This window comes from Nipponia nippon, unplaced genomic scaffold, assembly GCF_047370975.1.
Source record: "Nipponia nippon isolate SJK-2023a ecotype South Korea unplaced genomic scaffold, ASM4737097v1 scaffold_5, whole genome shotgun sequence".
Classification (NCBI taxonomy): Eukaryota; Metazoa; Chordata; class Aves; order Pelecaniformes; family Threskiornithidae; genus Nipponia; species Nipponia nippon.
In genome coordinates this window covers 17,592,956-17,612,502 of record NW_028262369.1, presented here as the reverse complement: position 1 = coordinate 17,612,502, position 19,547 = coordinate 17,592,956, and the positions used below count along the sequence as shown (strand labels likewise).

Sequence of the window (19,547 nt, the reverse complement as noted above, 5' to 3'; positions counted from 1 at the left end):
TCAGGGCCAGCCGGGGGAGCCGGCTCTGCGGGGAGGGGGCAGACTTGGGTGGCACAAGGGGCCCCCACAAAAGCCATCAGGAAGGGCAGGTCTGCTGGGGGTGAGGAGCGTGCAGCACCATGCGACCCTCTCCCCTGCCCAGGTTTGGCACTAAGGCGAGTGGGGGCAACGCGTGCCCCAAGCCCAACCCGTCAGGACCAGAAGGTGCAGAGGAGGATGAGGGAGCACCTCGCTCGGTAAAGCTACCTGCGCTCCTTTACCGGAGCAAGTTCTCCAGCTGCTGCTGTAATGATACACAAGATTAATTTGCTGGTGAAGTGAATCCGTCACCCCTTTTATTTGCTATGAAAGGGAAAACCTTCTCTGCTGTCCTTGTAGGCAGACCTGCTGTCAGAGAGGCGCTCGGCATTAAACACAGCCCTTCTGGAAACAATCACGGGTCATCCCTCCAACACGCACATCCTGCAGCACATTCCCCTCCCTGGGCCGACCCACAACCGCGACCCAGCATTGCACATGAGGGACTGGCAGAAGGGGCCCAGGGGTGCTGCCGTACCTGGATGTTGTCAAACGATGCTTTGTTGGTGACATCGTAGAGCAGGAGCAGGGCTGTGGAGAGAAGGACAGTGCATTACTGCCAGTGCCGCAGTGCCAGGCAGGAGCACGGCCAAGCAGAGCCCACAGCTCAGAGCTTGCTCTGCACTGTTCCCCAAGGCAGTGCACGCCCCGCTGCGGGTCACGCCGGGGGACGCAGTGTTAAAGCACTGCTGAGGTCCCCGCTGCAAAATGTAAAGCAACATGCTTAAATCCACTACAGGCAATGCCTTAGACACATGGTGTTTGCACCTCAACATGCAGAGGCTCCTCCATCTTCTTCCCATGGGGAAACTGCTCCGGTGATTCCTGATTCACCTGGCCTGCAGTCGCGGCTCAGGGCCCTGAAAAGCCGGAGGGAGGGAGCTCCCCCCCGGGAAGCAGAGGTGGCTGTGCTTACCGTGCGCGTCCCGGTAGTAGGCGTGGGTGACGCTGCGGAAGCGCTCCTGCCCGGCTGTGTCCCAGATCTGGAAGGCAGATGGGAGCAGGGGGTCAGCCACGACCTGCCGCCACACGGGCTGAGGGACCCACCCAGCACCAAAACCAACGCCAAACCAAACGGCACGGTGCAACCCCAGGAAGCTTCTTCAGCCTTTTGCTTCTAGGGACAGTAATAGGAAAAATGGCAAATGCAATAAATATTGAAGCATCACCTCCCCGCTCCTCGGTGCGTGGAGATGATGGTGTGTGGCAAAGGGCTCCCAACATGTCCCTTAATCGGAAAATCCATCCAGCAGATGGATGTGTGGGGACCCGCTAATTTGATTTATCAGTTTTTAATGCAGCAATACATTTGCAGAGTGCCACACTGCTGCCAGGGGAGGATCAGCACTAATGTCGTTACTGAGCTCTGGGCAAAGGGGTCAGAGAAACGGTCAGGTCTCAGGGGGCTGTAGGGGTACACAAAATTTCCCATGTGTCCCACAGGCTGGACACAGGCTGAGCCAGGGGACGTGGATCCCTTTGGAGGATCTCTGTTGCTCTCACCATCCCCCAGCTCTCCCAAAGCAGGAGCCGCCTGGAAAAGCTGGGCAAACCCCGCAGGCACTGCTCTGGTCTCACCGGCTCCCGCCATAGTCATCGGCAAGGAGGCAGATTGGCTGGGATGGGGATCACCGCGGCCAGAACAGCCCCCAGCTTTGAGCAGGCTCCCGCCGAGGGGACAGAGCAGCCGAAAGGGCTTGTAAGGCTGTCCCGGGGTGGGAGACATGATGGCAAAGGATGGAGATGAGGGACCTGCTTCTGGGGTGCTCCTCTGCCGAGGGGCTTTGCCCAGCCCCAAACACCCAGGCGGGGCAAGGGAGCTGCTACCAGGGCCACAGGGACATACCTGCAGCTTCACCTTCACCCCATCCACTGTCAGCACCTTATTCTGAAAGAGAAGAGAAAGGGCGGTGAGAGGCGAATGTGGCTGCGGGACGCCAAGGACCCCGGGGAGACATGTGCACCTCGGCCTCCCATCCCAGGCTGCGTTTCTCCCTGAGCCCTCGGGCTGATCTCCGCTCCCTGTTTTTTAAACTTGCATACATTGATCCCAGCACCTGTTGGAGCTGTTTGCACCGTGGCCCAGCCAGAAGATCATTCCCTGCGTCTGCTGCAAGTTGCATCTATTTGGGTAGTTAAATCCTCGTGTCTGCAAGGCTGATTTAGTGCGGAGTGCGGCTCAGGCTAGAAGACCTCTGGCAATAAATTAATGAGCACCAGCATCCCATCTTAATAGCCTTCAAAAGACACAGCCAACTACTTCATATTCAGTTACCAACTTAAAAATAACTCCTCTTCCTGACGTTTGTATCCATTTTTCTCCCAGTGAGCACCGGGTTCTCTCTCAGTTTTTTTTTTTTTTTCCCCCTGTTTTGCTTGTTTTAGCAGGAAAGGTAGGAAGGAGGAGGAGAGAGGGCAGTGCCCCTCTGCACTGCCCCACAGGGTTTTCTCCAAAGCCAACAGGAAACTTTTTGTGACTGCCCAGAGCATGCCCTAGCAGAGCCGGGAACAGTGTGGGGCCGTGGGGGAGCCCATCAGTGCCCCTCTGGGCGGCTGTGCCAGCCAGCGAGAGCAGGGGACGGATCCTGATGGCATCCCAGAGTGACTGCCAGCCCGGCGAGCTGCACCGGGCTCTCCAAGCTCCAATGAAACCCAATCCTAACAATCCAGCAGTCCCAGGGGAAGAAGCAGAGAAGAGATTAATTTGCCTGCTCAATCCACAGAAATTAGCACGGTAATCAGCAGGACGTGATGAAAACACCGCCAGGGAATGGTGCACCGGTGAGGCGGCGCAGCCATTCACTGCTCCACTGATACCCAACTTAAATCCCGTTTCTCTGGAACAGGCACGGGGTGCTCTCCCCTCCCCAGACACGTGGCAAGGGGACGGCCATGGCTGCCCCGACCCTGGCTGGGCTCCGCCAGCCCCAGCCCCGCTCCCCACCTTCCCCAGCATCGACCGGCAGGAGCACAGGCTCTGCCCCGGCTCACCCCCTCGGCACCGGACACACCACCAGCTCCGGTGCCACCAAAACCTTCCCAGGCAAATGGCGGCAGACGTGTGCCGAGGGCCACCCCTGCACATCCCACGCTGCTCAACACCAAGTACCAGGTACCTCGGGATGCCGGTGCCTGGCATCACCCTACCAGGACAGCGCCAGTGGGGCCTCTTCATTTCTGTTTTGATGTCTTTAATTAGGGCAGAGAGAGCATCTCGGCTCCTGCACATCTACGCTCGCCGAACAGTGAGGATACAGACGAGGAGAGGGCAGATGTGGGCCAGAGCGCTAAATTTACACAGTCTGCTAAAGCAGGCACAGGGGAGACGATGGCAGATTATAAATACCTTCAAAGGCAGCAACGGAGATGAGGGAGCGGAGTGATTCACAGCCCAGGAGCAGTAAAAATAGGCAGGCAGGCTGTGGGGTGGGGGAGCCGAAAAGGCTCAGGGAGCCAGCCAGGGGCTCGGGACCAGCTTGCCAAACCCCACGCACGGAACCAAGGCTTTCCCTAGGACACAAAGCTGGGGGCTGCTGAAGGCTTGAAGTGCTTAAAACCGAGGGTCCCCACTGCTGCGAGGTGCTCCCCAGCCCCCAGTGCCTCCGCATACTGGCTGCCAGGTGAGCGCAGCCATGCCAGGCTAGCCGTCCCTGAAGTGGAAGCACGCGCCACGGAGAGCAGCGCTGAGAAAATCCAAGCGGAGGAGCTGCACCTTCACCACCATCCCAGCGGACAGAGAACCAGGCTGCCAGGCACCCGTTTCATGGGTGAGACAGAGCAGATTTACTTTCCACAGAAGATCCAGTTTCTACACTCAGTTTGCCCTCCAAAACCCCAGTCCTACCAGAGGTCCCAGTGCCGCACCGGAGGTGCCAGCACATCCCACGAGGCAGAGGGGCTGGGAGCCCCAGGTTCTACATCAGCGCGATGCTTATCCAAATGTTGTCCCCAGTTGGTGGCAACCAGCTGCCAATGCCACCTGCCAGGGGCTGCACCAGGGACACCGTGCCGGGAGCTGCAGAGGCAGGAAAACACTCTGCATGTCCCTGTTGGCCCCGGAGCACCCGGCTGCTCTGGATCCTGGCACAAGCACCAGCAGCCCTCACAGAGAGCACTTGGTGTGATGGATGATCACAAGGTACAATGACAACAGGAGCTTCACATTAAAAACCGCACCAAACAAGTGCCCTTCCCCACACAGTCCCATGGCCGCACCAGCACCTCAAGCTCGGAGGAGAGCACGTGCTGAAGGACAACTGTGCCCAGGGACGCGGCCATGTCCCCAGCGTGGCCATGCTCCAAGGGTGACTGGCCACTGCAAGCAGGAGGGAAGGAGAACATAGCCCTGGCCCTCAGCATGGACCAGTCGAGCCGAAGCAACTATGAAGCATCTGGTGAGCAGCCGAAAAAGCTGAAGCTCTAATGCTGCACTTCGTGCATCGGCCTCCACTTCAGGAGCTTAATTAAAAGCAAAGCTGGCAGCAGCAGGATTCACACTAATTACGACTGACCTACATTTTAGGGAGGGGGAAATGTTTAAACCTAATTAAGCACATGGATCCAGGTGCTGCTGGACTGGGCTGGGTAAAAAAAAATGGATTCCCCAGGGTTTCGGTGTGGAACAGAGCGGCATTTCAGGGCAAGTATTTGCAGAGATGCTCCTGCAGGCAGGAGACACAGCCGGAGCCATCCGGAGCAGCATCTCCTGCCTGCATCCCTGCCTGCCCCCGAGCACAGGGTGGCTGCAAAATGCAGGTGAAGAAGCCAAGCAGAAGGTGGGAGGAGCAGGGTGGGAAAAGGCAGGGGCTGCTGCCAGCAGCACACAACAGCTCCTGTCAGTGCCACGTGAACCAGTTGCCCAAGTCTTCCCCCATACCATGGCTAATAGACTTTCCAGCTTCCAATTATTATTATTTTTCCAAGGAACTGCAGTTCAATTCCATACTCGCAACCCTTCAAAGGCACAGCTGGGGGGTTTAATGACTAATAAGCATCCAAAGACAAAAGACGACATGTGTCAATGCACTGAGACATGAAATACACTGCCAGCACTGCCAGGCCTGATCACAATGAGAGGGGTTGTGCTGTTCAGGGCTTGTTCTTAATCTTGCACACTGTAGAGGTAATACTCACAGCAGGCCACCCGCTACGCAAAAGCGGGCAGGAAAGTCGTCCCCGCAACTCAGCTCTGTTGTTGCCCTTTGCAATTTCAGTTTTTATGTGTCCTTTTTCCTGGGGCTTTGACAATGTTATTAAAATACCTTCTAGCAGGGGCTGCAGTAGAATGCCTGGAGTGCCTTTGTTGGAGGAACATGATGCTCGTGAGTTAAATAATCCTCAGGACATCAGATAAATAAAGTTGGAACCTTGCAGATGCAGGAAAAATTAAATTACCAAGTGCAGATGGTCCTCAATTAAGAGCAGCGTTATCAACACACCATCGGCCCCGCTGGCTGCAGCCCTGGCGCGATCCCACCCCAGCGACCACAGCATGAGAGTGGCCATTTGGAGGCAGAGAGGAGGGAGGAAAAAAAATGCCCGTGACAGGGTGAAACTGCACTGCTCCCTGAAATGCGCACCCCGTAACAGATGATGCTTCCACCCAAACCAAGGTGCCCTCGCACTCCTCTCAGGTCAGCTTGTCAGCAGCTGCGGTTTGCATAATGCCGCTCCCCTGGTCCACAGGGTCCCCACGGTGCTGGTGAACCAAACCAGGAGTGACTGGCACATCCCGGCCCGTCCACAGACACCCAAGCCCATGCCAGCGAAGGCTGCAGTGTAACCCAGGGTCAGCAACTGTGTGACAACCCGGTTGCTCCCCAGCTTTTCCACACATTAGCTCATTAATTAAAGCCTTAAAAATTAAATCAGATACATGGATTAACTCGCTTTGCAATTAATCTGACAAATGGAAAGCTGGTTGCTGACACCGTTCAAACTCCAACAAGGGGAACCCCTCACCCTGGCTCCCCGGTGCCTCTGATGGGTGCTGGCTCAAATGATGCTGCCCAGGAGCACCCACCAACACCCACCTGCCAGAGCATCCCCCTGCACAGGCAGGCACTGCGCAGCATGGCACGTCCCAGGCACGGCTGCAGCCCGGCGTGCACAGCCCCCAAGCTGGGAGAGGGGACGGGCAGTCTTTGGGGACTGGCTGAGGGACCCTGCAGTGCATGGCCCACAGCCCTGCTCCTCCCCAAACCGTTGGGGTTGTCACCTGGGGAAGGGGAGAGGAGAGAAACCCAGGGGCTGCTGGCAGGGACTGAGAGCACCCATCCCCGTCGCTGCTGCTGGGGCCTGCAGCTGCGCCAGCGCCTCTGCTGCAGTTGGCTTGTCCCTAGAGCCGGTGGGGGTCTGACCCTCAGTCATCCCCATCTCCGCTTTTACAATGGGAAAAAAAAATCCCCCCAAATGTCATTAGTGCACTTTGGAGGCAGCCCCTGCAGCTGACCAGGGGCAAGTTCCTGCGGAAAATAGAAAAAATTGCATTAGCAAATATACATCAAACCCAACCGAAGGCAGCTGGGGCACTGGCTGAGTTAATTAGCGGCAGTAACGGCTCTGCTGTGGGCTGCAGGACTGACAGCGCAGCCACCCAGCAAACTTCATTAAGGCTGTGGTGTCACACGCTGGCCGGGGCCGGGTGGGTTGCCAGGTCCAAACTGCCGCTCAGGAGCACACACGGAGCGGGTGATAGATTGGGGCATCCTTTATTTTTAAGAAGCCAGGAGGAAAACAGCATGGCAGGGGCAAGCTGGCTGCAGGAATGCTGGGGGACCCCAGCCCCGTGTGCCAAGGCAGGACCTGGATCCAAATTCCCCCTTGGCAAAGCCCAGGGAGCCCCCGCCTCCACAAGCACAAACACTCTCGTGCCGGGAGGAGCTGGGATGCAGTTGTGATGGAGCCATAGCAGACAGACAAATAAACACCACCTCCAAAAGCGGCTGTAAAAATAGATTAAGGATCGATATGGAAATCTGCCCAAAACAGCAGGACACTGCATTAAATTTGCTCATTAAAACCCTGAAGTTTTCCCACACACGCGTGTGCCACTGCCAGCAAGCTGGTCCTGGCGGCTCAGCATCTTCTCCAGCCACAGCAGCCTGGCTCAGGGACAGCCCAGCCCTTTGCCAAGGTCAGGGCTCGAGGAGCAGCCCCACCTTTGCTCCCTCATTACAAGCAGTTCTCTAAAAATTTGGTCTCTCAAAATTAAAGCAGCCAAATTGGGTGATTTTTGAGACTGAAAATGTGAAAATTTCATTTGAGGGGAAAAAAAAAAAAAAAAACCCACAAAACCCAAACCGAATTGGCCAACACAGGGTGCCCAAACAGGGGGTGCTGGGAGGCTGGGAAATGGCAGCAGGGTCTGGCTCTGAGTACGGACCATCCAAGCAGGCTCTGGGTGAGGAGCTGGAGCTTTTCCAACTCTCCAGCTCTGCATTATTTACAGCCTGCACACAACCCTGGCATGGCACAGGGAGTGCAACAGCAGCTCGGCGCGAGCCCAGGGCCCCCGGGGTGAGTGAGCACCCGGCAGGTTTCAGCTCTGCCATCCCCTCTGCGGGGTTCAGCGGCCGGGAGAGCGGCTGCGCCCAGCAGCCCAGCACAATGCCATGGGGGAGCCACGGGCAGGAGCCCCGAGTGCGGCTGTGCCCGAGGCTGGTGCAGTGGACCTGACCTCAAGGAAAAAGCTGTCCAGAGCTTTTGTTGGAGAAACTGCCCTGGCAGCAGCTAGTTTTAAAACATCCCATTATTTCTGCAGGGGGTAACAAAAGGGAAGAGAGCAGGAGGCTGATACTTCTGCACTTCTGAAATCAAGATGTGTTCAGCAAGGTAAACAGTAACCGGGAACAAATATTTAAGTTTCAGCAACAGCAAGCAGACACCAGAGCAATAAGAGCAGCCCTTAGCTCTTATCTCAACTTTGTGCAAGCTTTCAAAGCATGTTATGGCAGCGCTGCTCTGCCCATCACCGATTCACAGGGCAGCGTAGACATTCCTCCTGGCCACGCCGCCAGCACATCCAGCACAGCCCAGCCACGCGGCGCCTCGATGGAAAATCCAGCCAGCCAGCCCACCAGTCCCAGCGCAGGAAAAAAATATTCAGAAGCATGTTCCCTGCAAGAGAGGGGAGGGAACAGCCCGATGCTGTGCTGGAGCCTGCAGAAAGCTGCCAGGGATGGGGAGAGCGGGGCAGGGACACAAGCTGGATGCAGGGGGTCCCAGGGCTGTGCCACAGCGCGGCTTGACACAGTCCCTCTCCAGCCATGCCGAGTCCTGCCAGAGGACAGCCCAGCCACTGAGGAACATCTTCGCTGATCCTCCTCCTCCTCAGCTGCAGAGCAGCAACAAATGCAGCTCTGCTGTGCCACCACTGACAACGTGCCCAAGCAGCCCCGGCACACATCCCGGGGGAGACCCGGGCAGCCAGCACACCCCGCCACGGTTCCCTCCACCTCATCCCATAAATCTGCTCAGAGAGAAAACCCAACCATTCATCTTCCAGGACAGGTGATTAATTTCCTCGGCAGCACTGTGCATTTGCACTCTGCAGCTAAAAATAGAAACTTCTGCCTTGTTTCTTTTTTTTTTTCCCCAGGACTTGCACACTCCTGCCTGCAGCAGAGATGCTCCAGAGCCAGCTGCTGATGCCCGGTGCCAAGATCCTTTCAGAAATGATAATGCATCGGTGCTTGCTGCTCAGTTCAACAGCAGACCCCACAAAAAGGAGATTAACACAGCACCTTGCAGCATACAGCACTTCTGATCCGCTCTGCTGCTGGAGCTGGCCCCATGCCCCCTCGCCTCTCACTGCCTCCTTCGAGGGGTCACCCTGCCGTGTCTCCTCTCCCCCTGCACGCCGGGTCCTGGCCACGGCACAACATGCCCCGCACGCTGCAGGCAAGGCAGGAGAAGCTGCAAGCCCTGCCCTATATAAATCACCCCAACCTGTCGTCTCCAGGTGGGCACGGACCCTCTGGGCTGCCCTGCAGAGCTCCCCAGGCAGCGCAGCCCTTTCCCTGCACCCAGCAAACGCCCCAGGGATGTCTGCAGCACTAGTCTTTGTCAAGAGCCATGTACACTACATTAAAACACAATTAACATCTCCCTGGCTGCCAGTCCTGAAGGAGATAAGAGTCAAGGCTCTTGTTAGAGCAGACACACTGAAGAATTAGTGACTTATCATCTTCTATTCACATCAGTCTGCACATAAAAGGTTTTTCTGGCAAGAAGTAGAGAATCCTGTCTTAGGGACAGATTAGAGGTAAGAGGATCTGGTTAGGATCATATGTTTTAAAATAAAGTCATGCTCTGCTTCTCGGCATCGCCCGTGGCAGCCGTGTCCTGCAGCCACCCGGCTGCCGGTGGTGGTGGAGCGGCACCGGGTCGGTCAGTGATGCTTTCCCTCCCCAGCCTGGCTGCTCCATCTAACCAGCAAGTCAGTGCCCCAGGGATGATCAAGGGGACAGTTCCTTGAAGGAGGCGCAGGCAGACAAGACTCAGACTATCGATGCTTTTAAGCCCAATGGGGCTGCTCCGGCTCATCCCAACAGGCGGGAGACGTGGTCGTGCAAGGCTTTCAGAGAGAGCCTGCGCCCCAGCCCCGTGGGCAGCCAGCGAAACTGTGTTTTCCACCCTTAAAAATCCACAGGATAGGATCTGCTACAGCCGCTCCAGAGACCAGAGCCACCAAAAAGCCAAAGTCAGCAGGAAGGCTGCAGCCCGCCCCTGCAGCTCCCAGCACGCAGTCGGGTCCTGGCAGTGGATGGAGCCCACGGCCACATCCCTCCTCCCTGCTCGGGGACAGTCTGCGGCAGCTCCCCCACCACCCTGGGCTGCATTACTCACCCCTTCAGTCTCTTTTTTTTTTCTACTTTATAATAGAAGAGATATTTTTAAAAATATCCATGCTTACTTCTAAACCAGGCAGCCTTGGAAACAAAGGGGGCAGAGATGGCTCACGCAGATCTGTGCCAATACCGAGAATAAGTAACGTGGCGCTCAACATATTTATCTTCATTTTCTTCATCAAGGACATACCGTGCTGCAAAGCAGAACAAGAATCTCTACAGAGCATTTATTGCAATATCATTTCTCATTTACAGCAAGCACAGCGGCTGTCAATGCCACGAGAATGAAAAATGGGTCATCAATTACTGTTATACGGGGAACTGTTTACTCTACTCCGGGGGGGAGATAAAGCCTTGCATCAGTTTTTATGTCAAAGAAGCCAGTCCCCGTGTCAGAAGTGCTGCTGTACTCAGCACTCCCATCACAGCAGCCTGTGGGGCATTGGAGCAGCAGGAACCATGGGACGAGCTGGGCAGTCCCGCTGCAACAGCTGTGCTGCTCACCGGCCTCCCGGGGCTGCACCCGGTTTCACCCCCGCCAAAACCCCAGTGACAGCAGCCAGCCCTGGGCTGTGCGCCGCGGCCCCATGTGCTCCATTCTCTCCTGCCTCCAAGGATGATAAATAGGACGATCCCTCCAGGGGAGCCACCCCAGGGGGGACGTGATTTGGACCACCCCAGTTGTGCCCAGGAGCAGGATCTCAGGAACCACATTTAAGTCCTGCAGCAGCCATCTCACTTCCAGCGCAAAACCCATCCCAGCTCAGAAGGAGTTTAACTGGCTTGGCCCCAGAGCAGCCAGGCAGCAGTGGGGTTCATGGAAGAGAAAGCCACCGGGAAACACCCAGCGAGGGGACCCCCAGCCCAGCAGGATGAGCCCTGAGGGGCTGCAAGCCCGTCCCTCCTCTGGCTCACCCCCACACACCCAAGCAGCCCTCAGGCATTGCAGGCAAATTAGGAAAGATTAATTTTTCCTGCTGTTACCCTTGGTCCAAACATTTTCCATTTGGCCTATCCTGGTCTGAAGAATATTATAATTTGGTTTTGGAACTGCAAAACCAGCCTTCTGGGCAGCCTCATCTGCCCTCAGTACGATCCCTGCTATAAAACATAGCTTTCCTGAAGGCAGCGGAGGAAGATGCTGCTGAGAAAGGCTCCGGGACTCTGGCCACCAAGACTCTCCTGCTCAGCACAGTGCGTGCAATTAGCTGTATCTGCAACTGCAGCCAGAAGCGCAGCCAGGCTTCTTTGTATCAGAGGGCTGGCACCTAAAGGGATGGAAACTTGCCCAAAAGTTTCAGAGAAGACTTTGCAATCCAATTAAAAAAAAATCAGGCCTGAATATGCAGCAGCAAACATCCCAGCAGCATCTGGCAGTAACACAGCATCTTCTGCAGACGACATTGCAAACAGCATTATTAAATAGCACTTCTCATCCCTAAAGAAAAAAAAATCCCCAAAGACCTGACAAATGAATCTGTAGCTTTTTATCACATACAGACACAAACACACACATCCTTCACCTGCAGCTAAGGCAGACAGCTCTTGAAAGCCATGTTCTTGCTGAGCGGCAAGCCCGAGTCCAGCTGAAACCTTCAAAGGATTCAAGGAAAAAAGAGAGTGACTGAACAACTATAATGAGATTTTCTGAAGTCCACACAAGTCCATTAAGACGCTGGGAATGGCACATACCAGGTCTTGATCCTCACTGACACCCCAGCCCATTTCTGTGGTGGTGCAGCAGCTCCCATGCACGGGGCGGTGCGGTGGCAGCAGCGGCGGCGGGGGCTGACGTGTGATGACCTCTCCTCAGCCCTGAGTTTGCTTTCCAACATCTGGGTGAGAATTTTCTGAGGTTTCATCTCCTCCTTGCTAACCAGAGCAGCTCTGCTTCGCTGCAGGTGGCAACGCTGCTGCAGTCCTGCCCGGCCTCTGGCGGGCAGCGGGAAGCCCGGGCAGCACAACCAGGCTGGGCACACAGTGCAGACCATCCTCCTGGTCAGCCAGGCGCTACTGCAAGACACAGGCACTTGCAAACCATTTTGCAAATAAAACTGAACCAAAACCCACACGCAGTTGCCTTGATTTTTTCTGTTGCACCAGGAACATCCCCTGGAAAGCCTGACCACAGACAATAACTCAGGCTGGAGCGGCCGGGTCTGCGGGAGAGGATTTCCACCCCACTGCTCTCCCTCAGCAATACCCTGGCGATGCCAGGCCCCGTGGGACTGCCGGAGCACCGAGCTTTTGGGAGCAATTTGATCTCATGTGTGTATTATTCAGGAGGGAAAAAACACATCTGCCATGCATTAACGCTTGCTCGGGAACAAAGTTATTTTAGGCATTGTCAAGCACTTCTCACATTAATTCATGCACATTTACAAGTGCAGCACATTAATGTATTTAAGAAAGTTCGGGCTGAACTGCAATCACACTTGCCGAGCACCGGCCCTGCAGGGAGCCACCTCGCCAAGCTGCGACTCACCCCGACGCAAAGGGGTACGGCGCGCACCCCCACTGCAGCGAGACCCAGCTCTCCAAGTTCAACTCCTCGTCACTAACCAAATTAAGTGCTCTCAGTGCCTCTCTCCGAGCTCTGCCAGCACCACAGCACACAAGACTACCGCTGGCACCACTCTGATTTTGGTGCATGTCCTGCATCCTGGAGCAGGGCAATGCCGCAGGAGCTGGTCCCTTCCCAGCAAAGCCCTCGGGAAAGCCACTGCAGCAGAGGGGCAGGCATAATGCTAAGGCCTGGGAGCGCTCGTTCCCCACGGCAGATCATGCTCCAGCGCCATCGTGCTGGCATGTTTTGGGTGCTTCCATCCCTGCAGCTCTCTTGGGTCAGCAAAGCCTCAGGACAGGCAGCAGCAATGAGCATCCCGGTGCGTGCTGTCATTCAGCTGAGCGCCGCTTACCTACTGCGGTGACAACGGGCAGAGGGAGAGAGGACAGTCTCCTTCTTTTACTCCCCCTCCTCACAACACAAACCTCTGGTCTCAGGCACAGACAGGTGGGGTCACCCCTCTTAGGGCTCCGGCTCCCCCAGTTCTGCCACTGCTGTTTCCTGCAGGGCTGCTGCGCCTGCACCATGGCAATGTCCTGCAGGGATGCACTGCAGGGATACCCTGCAGGGATGCCCCGCAGCCAGGCCTTCTACCAAACACAGCGCAGCAGGATTCACAGGGAAGTGATTCCCAGTCCAGCTCTGGTCCTGTCACATCAGCCACGTGTTCCCAAGCCACATCGGCAAACTGTGGCAGGTCTAGGGAAGGAACTGGGGAAGGAGTCGGCCTTCCCCATGGCTGGGCTCCCTGAGAGAGCATGCCCACAGGGCTCAGGACCCAGCATCGTTCAAGCTGCTCGGGGTTGGCTTCAGGCTGTGTGTGCCTCACCACTTAGAGGAAAAAGAAAAGCCCACTCATCTGAAACCTGTGATGCGTGATCTCCCGGGAATGCTTTTCCTTCAGAGAGCACTGACTCACGGAAGCCCGAGGAAGCCCACACCCGTGGTGTAATGGCTTGAGATGCTTCACAGCCCCAACCCCGCTCCCTCCACCTGCCGACCCACACCATGACCACACAAGACCCCACGGCTCCTCAGCCCCTACGGAAACACCCAAGAGTGTACAGTTAGATCAGAAAATAAATGCAACCGGTGATGGCTGCCCAGGGCAGTGTGGCACAGCCGTCACGCTGCCAGGGTCTCTTTCCAGCCCTGACCCCTGCTCTGCCCAGCCTGGAGGGGCCAGCCCTGCTGTGCTGGTGCCATGGGGAGGTGCACGGGCACACGGCACGGCAGGCTCACCCCCAGAAAGCTGCATCCTCACCAGCTCCGCAGAGCTGCCAGTCCTTCCCCGAAGCTGGCACTGCTCGGGGTTGCGTGGGCTGGCCGGCACCACTGCCAAAACCCGCGCCACGCTCTAAAAATTGATGCCGAGAGTAGCAGCAATCCCCCGGCATTTCCGCTGAGGCACGCGGCACACGGGGAGACGCCGAAAGCAGTAAGCCCATGACGGCTTTGCAGCCGGTGGGGTGGGAGGGTGAGCACCCGGCCATGCCGGGGAAACGATGCCATCCTCCCGCAGCCACAGCCCCGGAGAAACGGCTGGTTCCCTGCAACTGCCGAGAGCCGAGCGTGCTTAACACTGGGGGGGGGTGGGGGGGGGGGAGAGCAAACAACAAATTAAAGCCCAGCCATCTGGCTGCACAAGCATCGGAAAGGGCTCCCTGTGCACCCAGGGAAGGGACTGGACTGATCCTGCACCGCCCAGGGCACCGAATCCCTGTTGCAAGATGGATGCTCATCCAGGGACCAGCCCCCTCCAACAAGGAGGTCCCCAGACAGGGTCTTCGCTACGAACTCCCCAGTAACAAGGCTGGACTGAATTATTCATCCAGCCACGCAGTTGTGTTTTTCTTAGTCATCAGGCCAGAGGAAGCAGCAAGGTACGGAGGCACTGGCGGGGACTTGCTGCTGTCGAGTGGCACAGGGGAAGCAAACCCTGGCAATTTGGACCAAATTCAGCATCGTCGATCAAGCGGGCAGGCAAGGTCCTGCCGGAAGGGCTGGGGCTCCCTGTCTGCCTCCAGCAGCCTCCTGTGCTTGGCTTTGGGGGACAGAAAATCATTAACAGGAGGTTGTTTCAAGGTTGAGAGCAATGGGCCCAGGAGCGCCAATGCCAATAGCTCCTCCTGGAGAGAATGGTACTGGGAGCTGAGGTTGGTTCACCTTCATTATTGGTAACAAGCAGTAGCAGCATCGGTGCTGGGGCAGGGCCCCCCGCTCCTCCTCTGCCACCCCGGCACACATTGCACCGCAGGTGCATATCGCAAATGGCGGCAGCTTGGCAGTGCTTTGCTAATCACTGCGTTAACGCCATAAAACGGTGCGCGTCGGACGAGGCGCTCGCCGGCGGGGGGTGGGGGGACGGGGACACACACGACGACACACGGCCACACCGTTGCTGTGGCGACACCCACGCAAGCAAAGCTGGAAAAGCCAAAGCCTCCATTTCCCCAGCGTGTCACTGGGGCCCAGGAACATCGCGCCTCGACGGGAGGGAGAAAAACATCCTCAGACACAGGCAGACTGAACAAAGGCTGACGAGGTCTGGGCTCACCGCGGGTGGACAGCTTTGCAGCCTCTGACCCGGGCACGTTCGACTGCACTGATGCAGCTGGGCACAGCTCCCCACCACTCCCCTCCTTTCAGTAAATTAAACATTAAAAAACCCACACAAAATGAAACAAAACCTGTCCAGATGTTCACAACAGGACCAGTTGCATCCTCAGAGACGTGCTGCCAGTCTTATGACCTCTAAAAAACCACTTTTCCTGCCTGCCTGCAGGCAGCCCTGACCCCAGACCCACCACGTCTGCAACACAAACATCTCCCCAGCCTGAAGCCCCGAAGCATCACTAAGACTCCCAGATCCTGTTGGGCTTCTCCTCACCCTGGGACAGCTGCAGACCAGGGCAATGGGCATCACCCTTTAAAGCTGAAGGAGCACAAGCTCCCAACACATATTAGTTATGATCGAGAAGAAATATTTTTTCCGATGCAGGCATAAAGATGAAATATTTGCTGTTGCTTTCGAGAGGTTCTGCAATCCTTCAAGGCAATGACTCGGTGCTTAGCCAGGATTAAAAATGCTGTATGCTCCTGTTAGACAAACAAAGCTGTATGAGTTACACCACTCCGCTGGAGATCCCTTGCTGCGGGAGCAGGGACAGCTCTGTCACGCTTGGATGGAGGCAGCAGCATGTACAGCAGCACCGCGGCTTTGCTACCCTTCTCGCCAGGCTGTGAGCAGGGCCAGGAGCCACGCAGGCAGCACAGCGCAGCCAAGCAAGGTGAACATTGCCCCGGCTCTGCCCGGCTGCGGGCATACAATGGCACAGCACAGCACTCAGCCAGTCCCATGCTCCAGGGCAGGGATGTCCCCATGGTGCCACCAGCGCTGCTCCGTGCAGGAATCCCACAGGTCCCCATGCTTCCCCAGCTGCCCTCCTGCTCCTCAGGTCCCCCTGCCAGTGGCTGCCCCAGGCCCCCCTGCTTGCTGCACCCCTCACTCACCCCCAGGACAATGTCGCCGACAAAATATTTTGCTTCCCCATTGCCACAGGAACCAGCATGTGTGTCCCCATCGCCAGCCAAGGACAGATGGACAACTGCTCAGACACGCATCGTGGCTCCTTCCCTCATAAACACTGCTCTGATCCACTTGCAAAGGATTGTTTTTCCCTCTTTTTTTTTTTTTTTTTTTTTTCCCCCAAAGGGGGATGATCTGCTGGCACCCACTGTTCCAGGCTTCGGAGCAGCCAATCGCTGCCCTTCCAATTTGCTGCGCTGATGCTCGGTGTTACCATCGCAGGGCCCAGCAAAAGCCCCATCACCAGGACCTACCTGACCCCTATCTCCATGGCTCAGGTCTCTCCACCCTTTGCAGATGCAAGGAGGAAAGCAGCTCTTTGGGAAGAGGACGAAGGGGCAGGTGGAAGGATGATGTGCAGTCAGCACCCAGCGAGCTCGGCTGGAGACACCTCCCCCTGCACCAGCTTTTCAGGAAAGGTGGTGATGCCCCGCTGCAGCCCTCCCCAGCACCGCCAAACCTGGGGACCAGCAGCTCACCCTTTCCCGCATGCACACAGAGATCACCAGCATCCACACCAGCAATAAAATGAAGACTGCTGGGGGCAAATAATTAATCAGCAGTAACAAAATGAGTCAGCGGCTCAGCGGAGAGGCAGTGAGGGCTGAGGGGGGATCATGGGGGCTGAGCAAGGTGAGAGCCATGGGGCAGGGATGCCCCTAAATGCCCATCACAGGCATGGCAATGGGGGGCAGAGGCACCCCAAAGCCCACTCGTTCCCGCCAGCTCAGCCACCTCCCTTCTGCTTTCAAAGAAAAACCCGGTTCTGCACAGCTGAATTCAATATATTATCGCAAATAAAAGATGAAAGCGAAATTAAGCCAAATGTATTCCATTAAATATTGAAACCATTTAGACTTACTCTAGACCCATTTAAATGTTTTATTGGCTATAAAATGCTCCCTTGCAGGCCCTGGCACCACAAGCCGACCCAGGATAATGCCTGGCTCCGCACTGGGGCAGCTGATGCTCCAGCACCCAAATTGGCCTCCCCAGGGTCAATTTCTCACCTGGCACCATCCAGAGAGGTGCAGACACACCACACCTATATGCCCACAGCCTTCCTCCAGCACCAGCCTCCTCTTCACCCCGCTCCTTCACAAGGAGCCTGCTAAGCTGGAGTGAAGCAGGGAGCAGGGCACTGACCCACACCTGTGAGGATGTGGGGAAATGCCTCTGGCTGCCGCTCATGGGCAGAGCAATCCCCAGTGGCAGCTCCACCGCACCCACCATCCCCGCAGGTAATGGGTGCTGCAGCGAGGACACTTGCATTGAGTGGGTCCATCACCCCACATCAAAACCCAACTCCTGCAGGGACCTCGCAGGACACTTCGAAGCATGGCCACCGAGCTACTGCCAAAAACTCGTACAATTTTATGACGCACAAAGCAACACTTTCCTTCCCATGCTGCTGCAGGAAAAACAGAATTAAGATAAAGGCATGGGAGGGCTCCAGGAGGACAGGTAGCCATCCCCACGGCACGGTGCCATCCCCACGGCACGGTGCCATCCCCATGCCAAGGACAGAGGACACACACATCACCAGCCCCGTGCACCTGCAGAGCCAGGACTGCGCCTGCTGGTGGCCCGGCCACAGTGGATGCTGGTGACTTGAGTTGGGGACACTGCAATGACACCACACGCACATGGGCGCCACTTCCCAACCCGCCTCTGTGCCACAGCACAACTTGCCTGGAAAAGAAATCAAAGGATTAAGAAATTAAGCCGTTCTGGTCAGACACTACAGGGCCCGGAAAGCGACTCAGCTCGCGCTTTCCGCATAGGCTCGCAGCGGGCTGCGGATGTGCAGGAATTGCATCTTCCACTTGAGTTTCCACCGTGTTGGTCCCCATCCTCTTACGGAGTTTTGAGCTCCTGTACAGCTCTAACAAGTAGGACAGAGAAGCAGATTATGGTGAACAGCTTTACAACCTCCCTCCTTCCACCAGCAGCTCACGAGTGTATTATTTTTCCCATGCCTGTGCCCTGGCTCTGCAGCTCCTGAGCAGCCCAGGCCTCCTGCCCTTCACCTGAGCTAATTACACCTTTTATTTCAACCATCCTGCACTGGACAGACTCACAGGAACACCGGCTGTCAGCACGCACCAAGAAGCCACCACGCAGCAGCGAGGGGGTGGGAGAGCACCCGGCATGCCGAGATCAGGGCAGACACCTTCACACCATCCTGCAAACTGGTTACGAGTTTTCTTAACCAGGCTCTGGGTCTCAAGGCTGCTCCAGCCACTCGTTTAAACAGCAACTCAAGCACTTCTCTGCTTTGAAGACATTAATCTTATTTCTTTTTGCCTTCCTCAAGGCAGGAATCAAGTCTGTTGTCCACTGGGATTACCACCAGCACACGGGTGTTTGCAGTTTACCGGTGTGCTGCAGAACTGGAGCACACTGAGGAGGTTTATTATTTTTCAAAGGCAAGAGCCAAAGAAACACGAATAAAATACTAGCAGATGTGAGAAAGCGGGTGCAGCCCGCCACGGGTGCTGCTCACAGCATCTCTTGGCAACTGAGCCCCTGCATGCAAATGACAGGCTTCGCCGACTGCAAAGCTGTGTCCCTCTGCAAGGGAGGAGAGCAGCAGCTGAAAGCAAAGCAGGGCTCGGTTTCCCAGGAAAAATGGCTATTTACTCCCCTGAGAGCCCATCCTGGGAGCAGGGAACAGGAACCAGCAGCAGCTACGGAGAAGCTGTCATCCTAAGAGTCAGACAAGACATAAATCGATAAAACCAAGGCGTGTTCCAGCTAACAGCACCTGCCCTCCCTGCACGAGGTCTCTGGGACCTGCCTCACCTGCTGCCAGATTCGGGCAGCACCTGCTCTTTACAGCACCCAGTCCTTCCTGCACCGGTGCCAGCATCTCATCTGTCCCCCAAAACCAGGCAGAAGGGGTGGAAAGCATCACTGGAAAGCTCCTCTGGGCAAATGTAGCCCAGCTTTTCTTACAGTGAGAAATGCAAAACTATGAAATCAGCCTCTAGCTTCTATTAAAATTCATACAGCAATAGGAGATGCAGAACAAGCTTATTTCAGACAAAGAGCTGCTGGAAACACATACCCAAGGCAGGCACACGGGCATTCCCCTGCCCGTCCTGCCATGCCAGCGCCCGCACATGGCTCCTTCCCCACGTCCCCTGGCCCAGAACGGTCGCACCCATGTTGCTGCTGGCATGGCAGCCCCAGGGAGGGACAGGCAGGCCCTTGGCTCAGGCAACGCAGGCAGCACTGAGATGCCCTTCCCAGGGGAGGGCCACTGCTCTTGCAGGGGTGCGGAGCCAGGGCTGTCCCCTCTGGTGCTCCAGCTTATGTCCCCAGGACCCACTCGACTGCAGCCTGCAGCAGCCCCCCGCCTGACCCTGTACATGTCGCCACACTACGTGGCAAAGCGTGCGAACAGAAGAGACTAAACACTCTGTTCAATGCCCAGAGTCCCTTCCCTCGAATGTTCAGG

General features: G+C 56.4%; 1 protein-coding gene across 1 annotated transcript in view; it reads right to left on the bottom strand.

Moving 5' to 3' along the window:
- The window catches only part of RAB26 (RAB26, member RAS oncogene family), a 33,842-nt gene that overhangs the window by 6,126 nt on the left and 8,169 nt on the right, over positions 1 to 19,547 (bottom strand). Inside the window, exons 3-5 of the mRNA XM_087730807.1 lie at positions 1,925 to 1,966; positions 995 to 1,061; positions 557 to 609 (exon numbers count right to left, since the gene is read on the bottom strand). Coding sequence (XP_087586933.1) covers positions 557 to 609; positions 995 to 1,061; positions 1,925 to 1,966 — 162 coding nt within the window. The remainder of the gene's footprint in view (positions 1 to 556; positions 610 to 994; positions 1,062 to 1,924; positions 1,967 to 19,547) is intronic.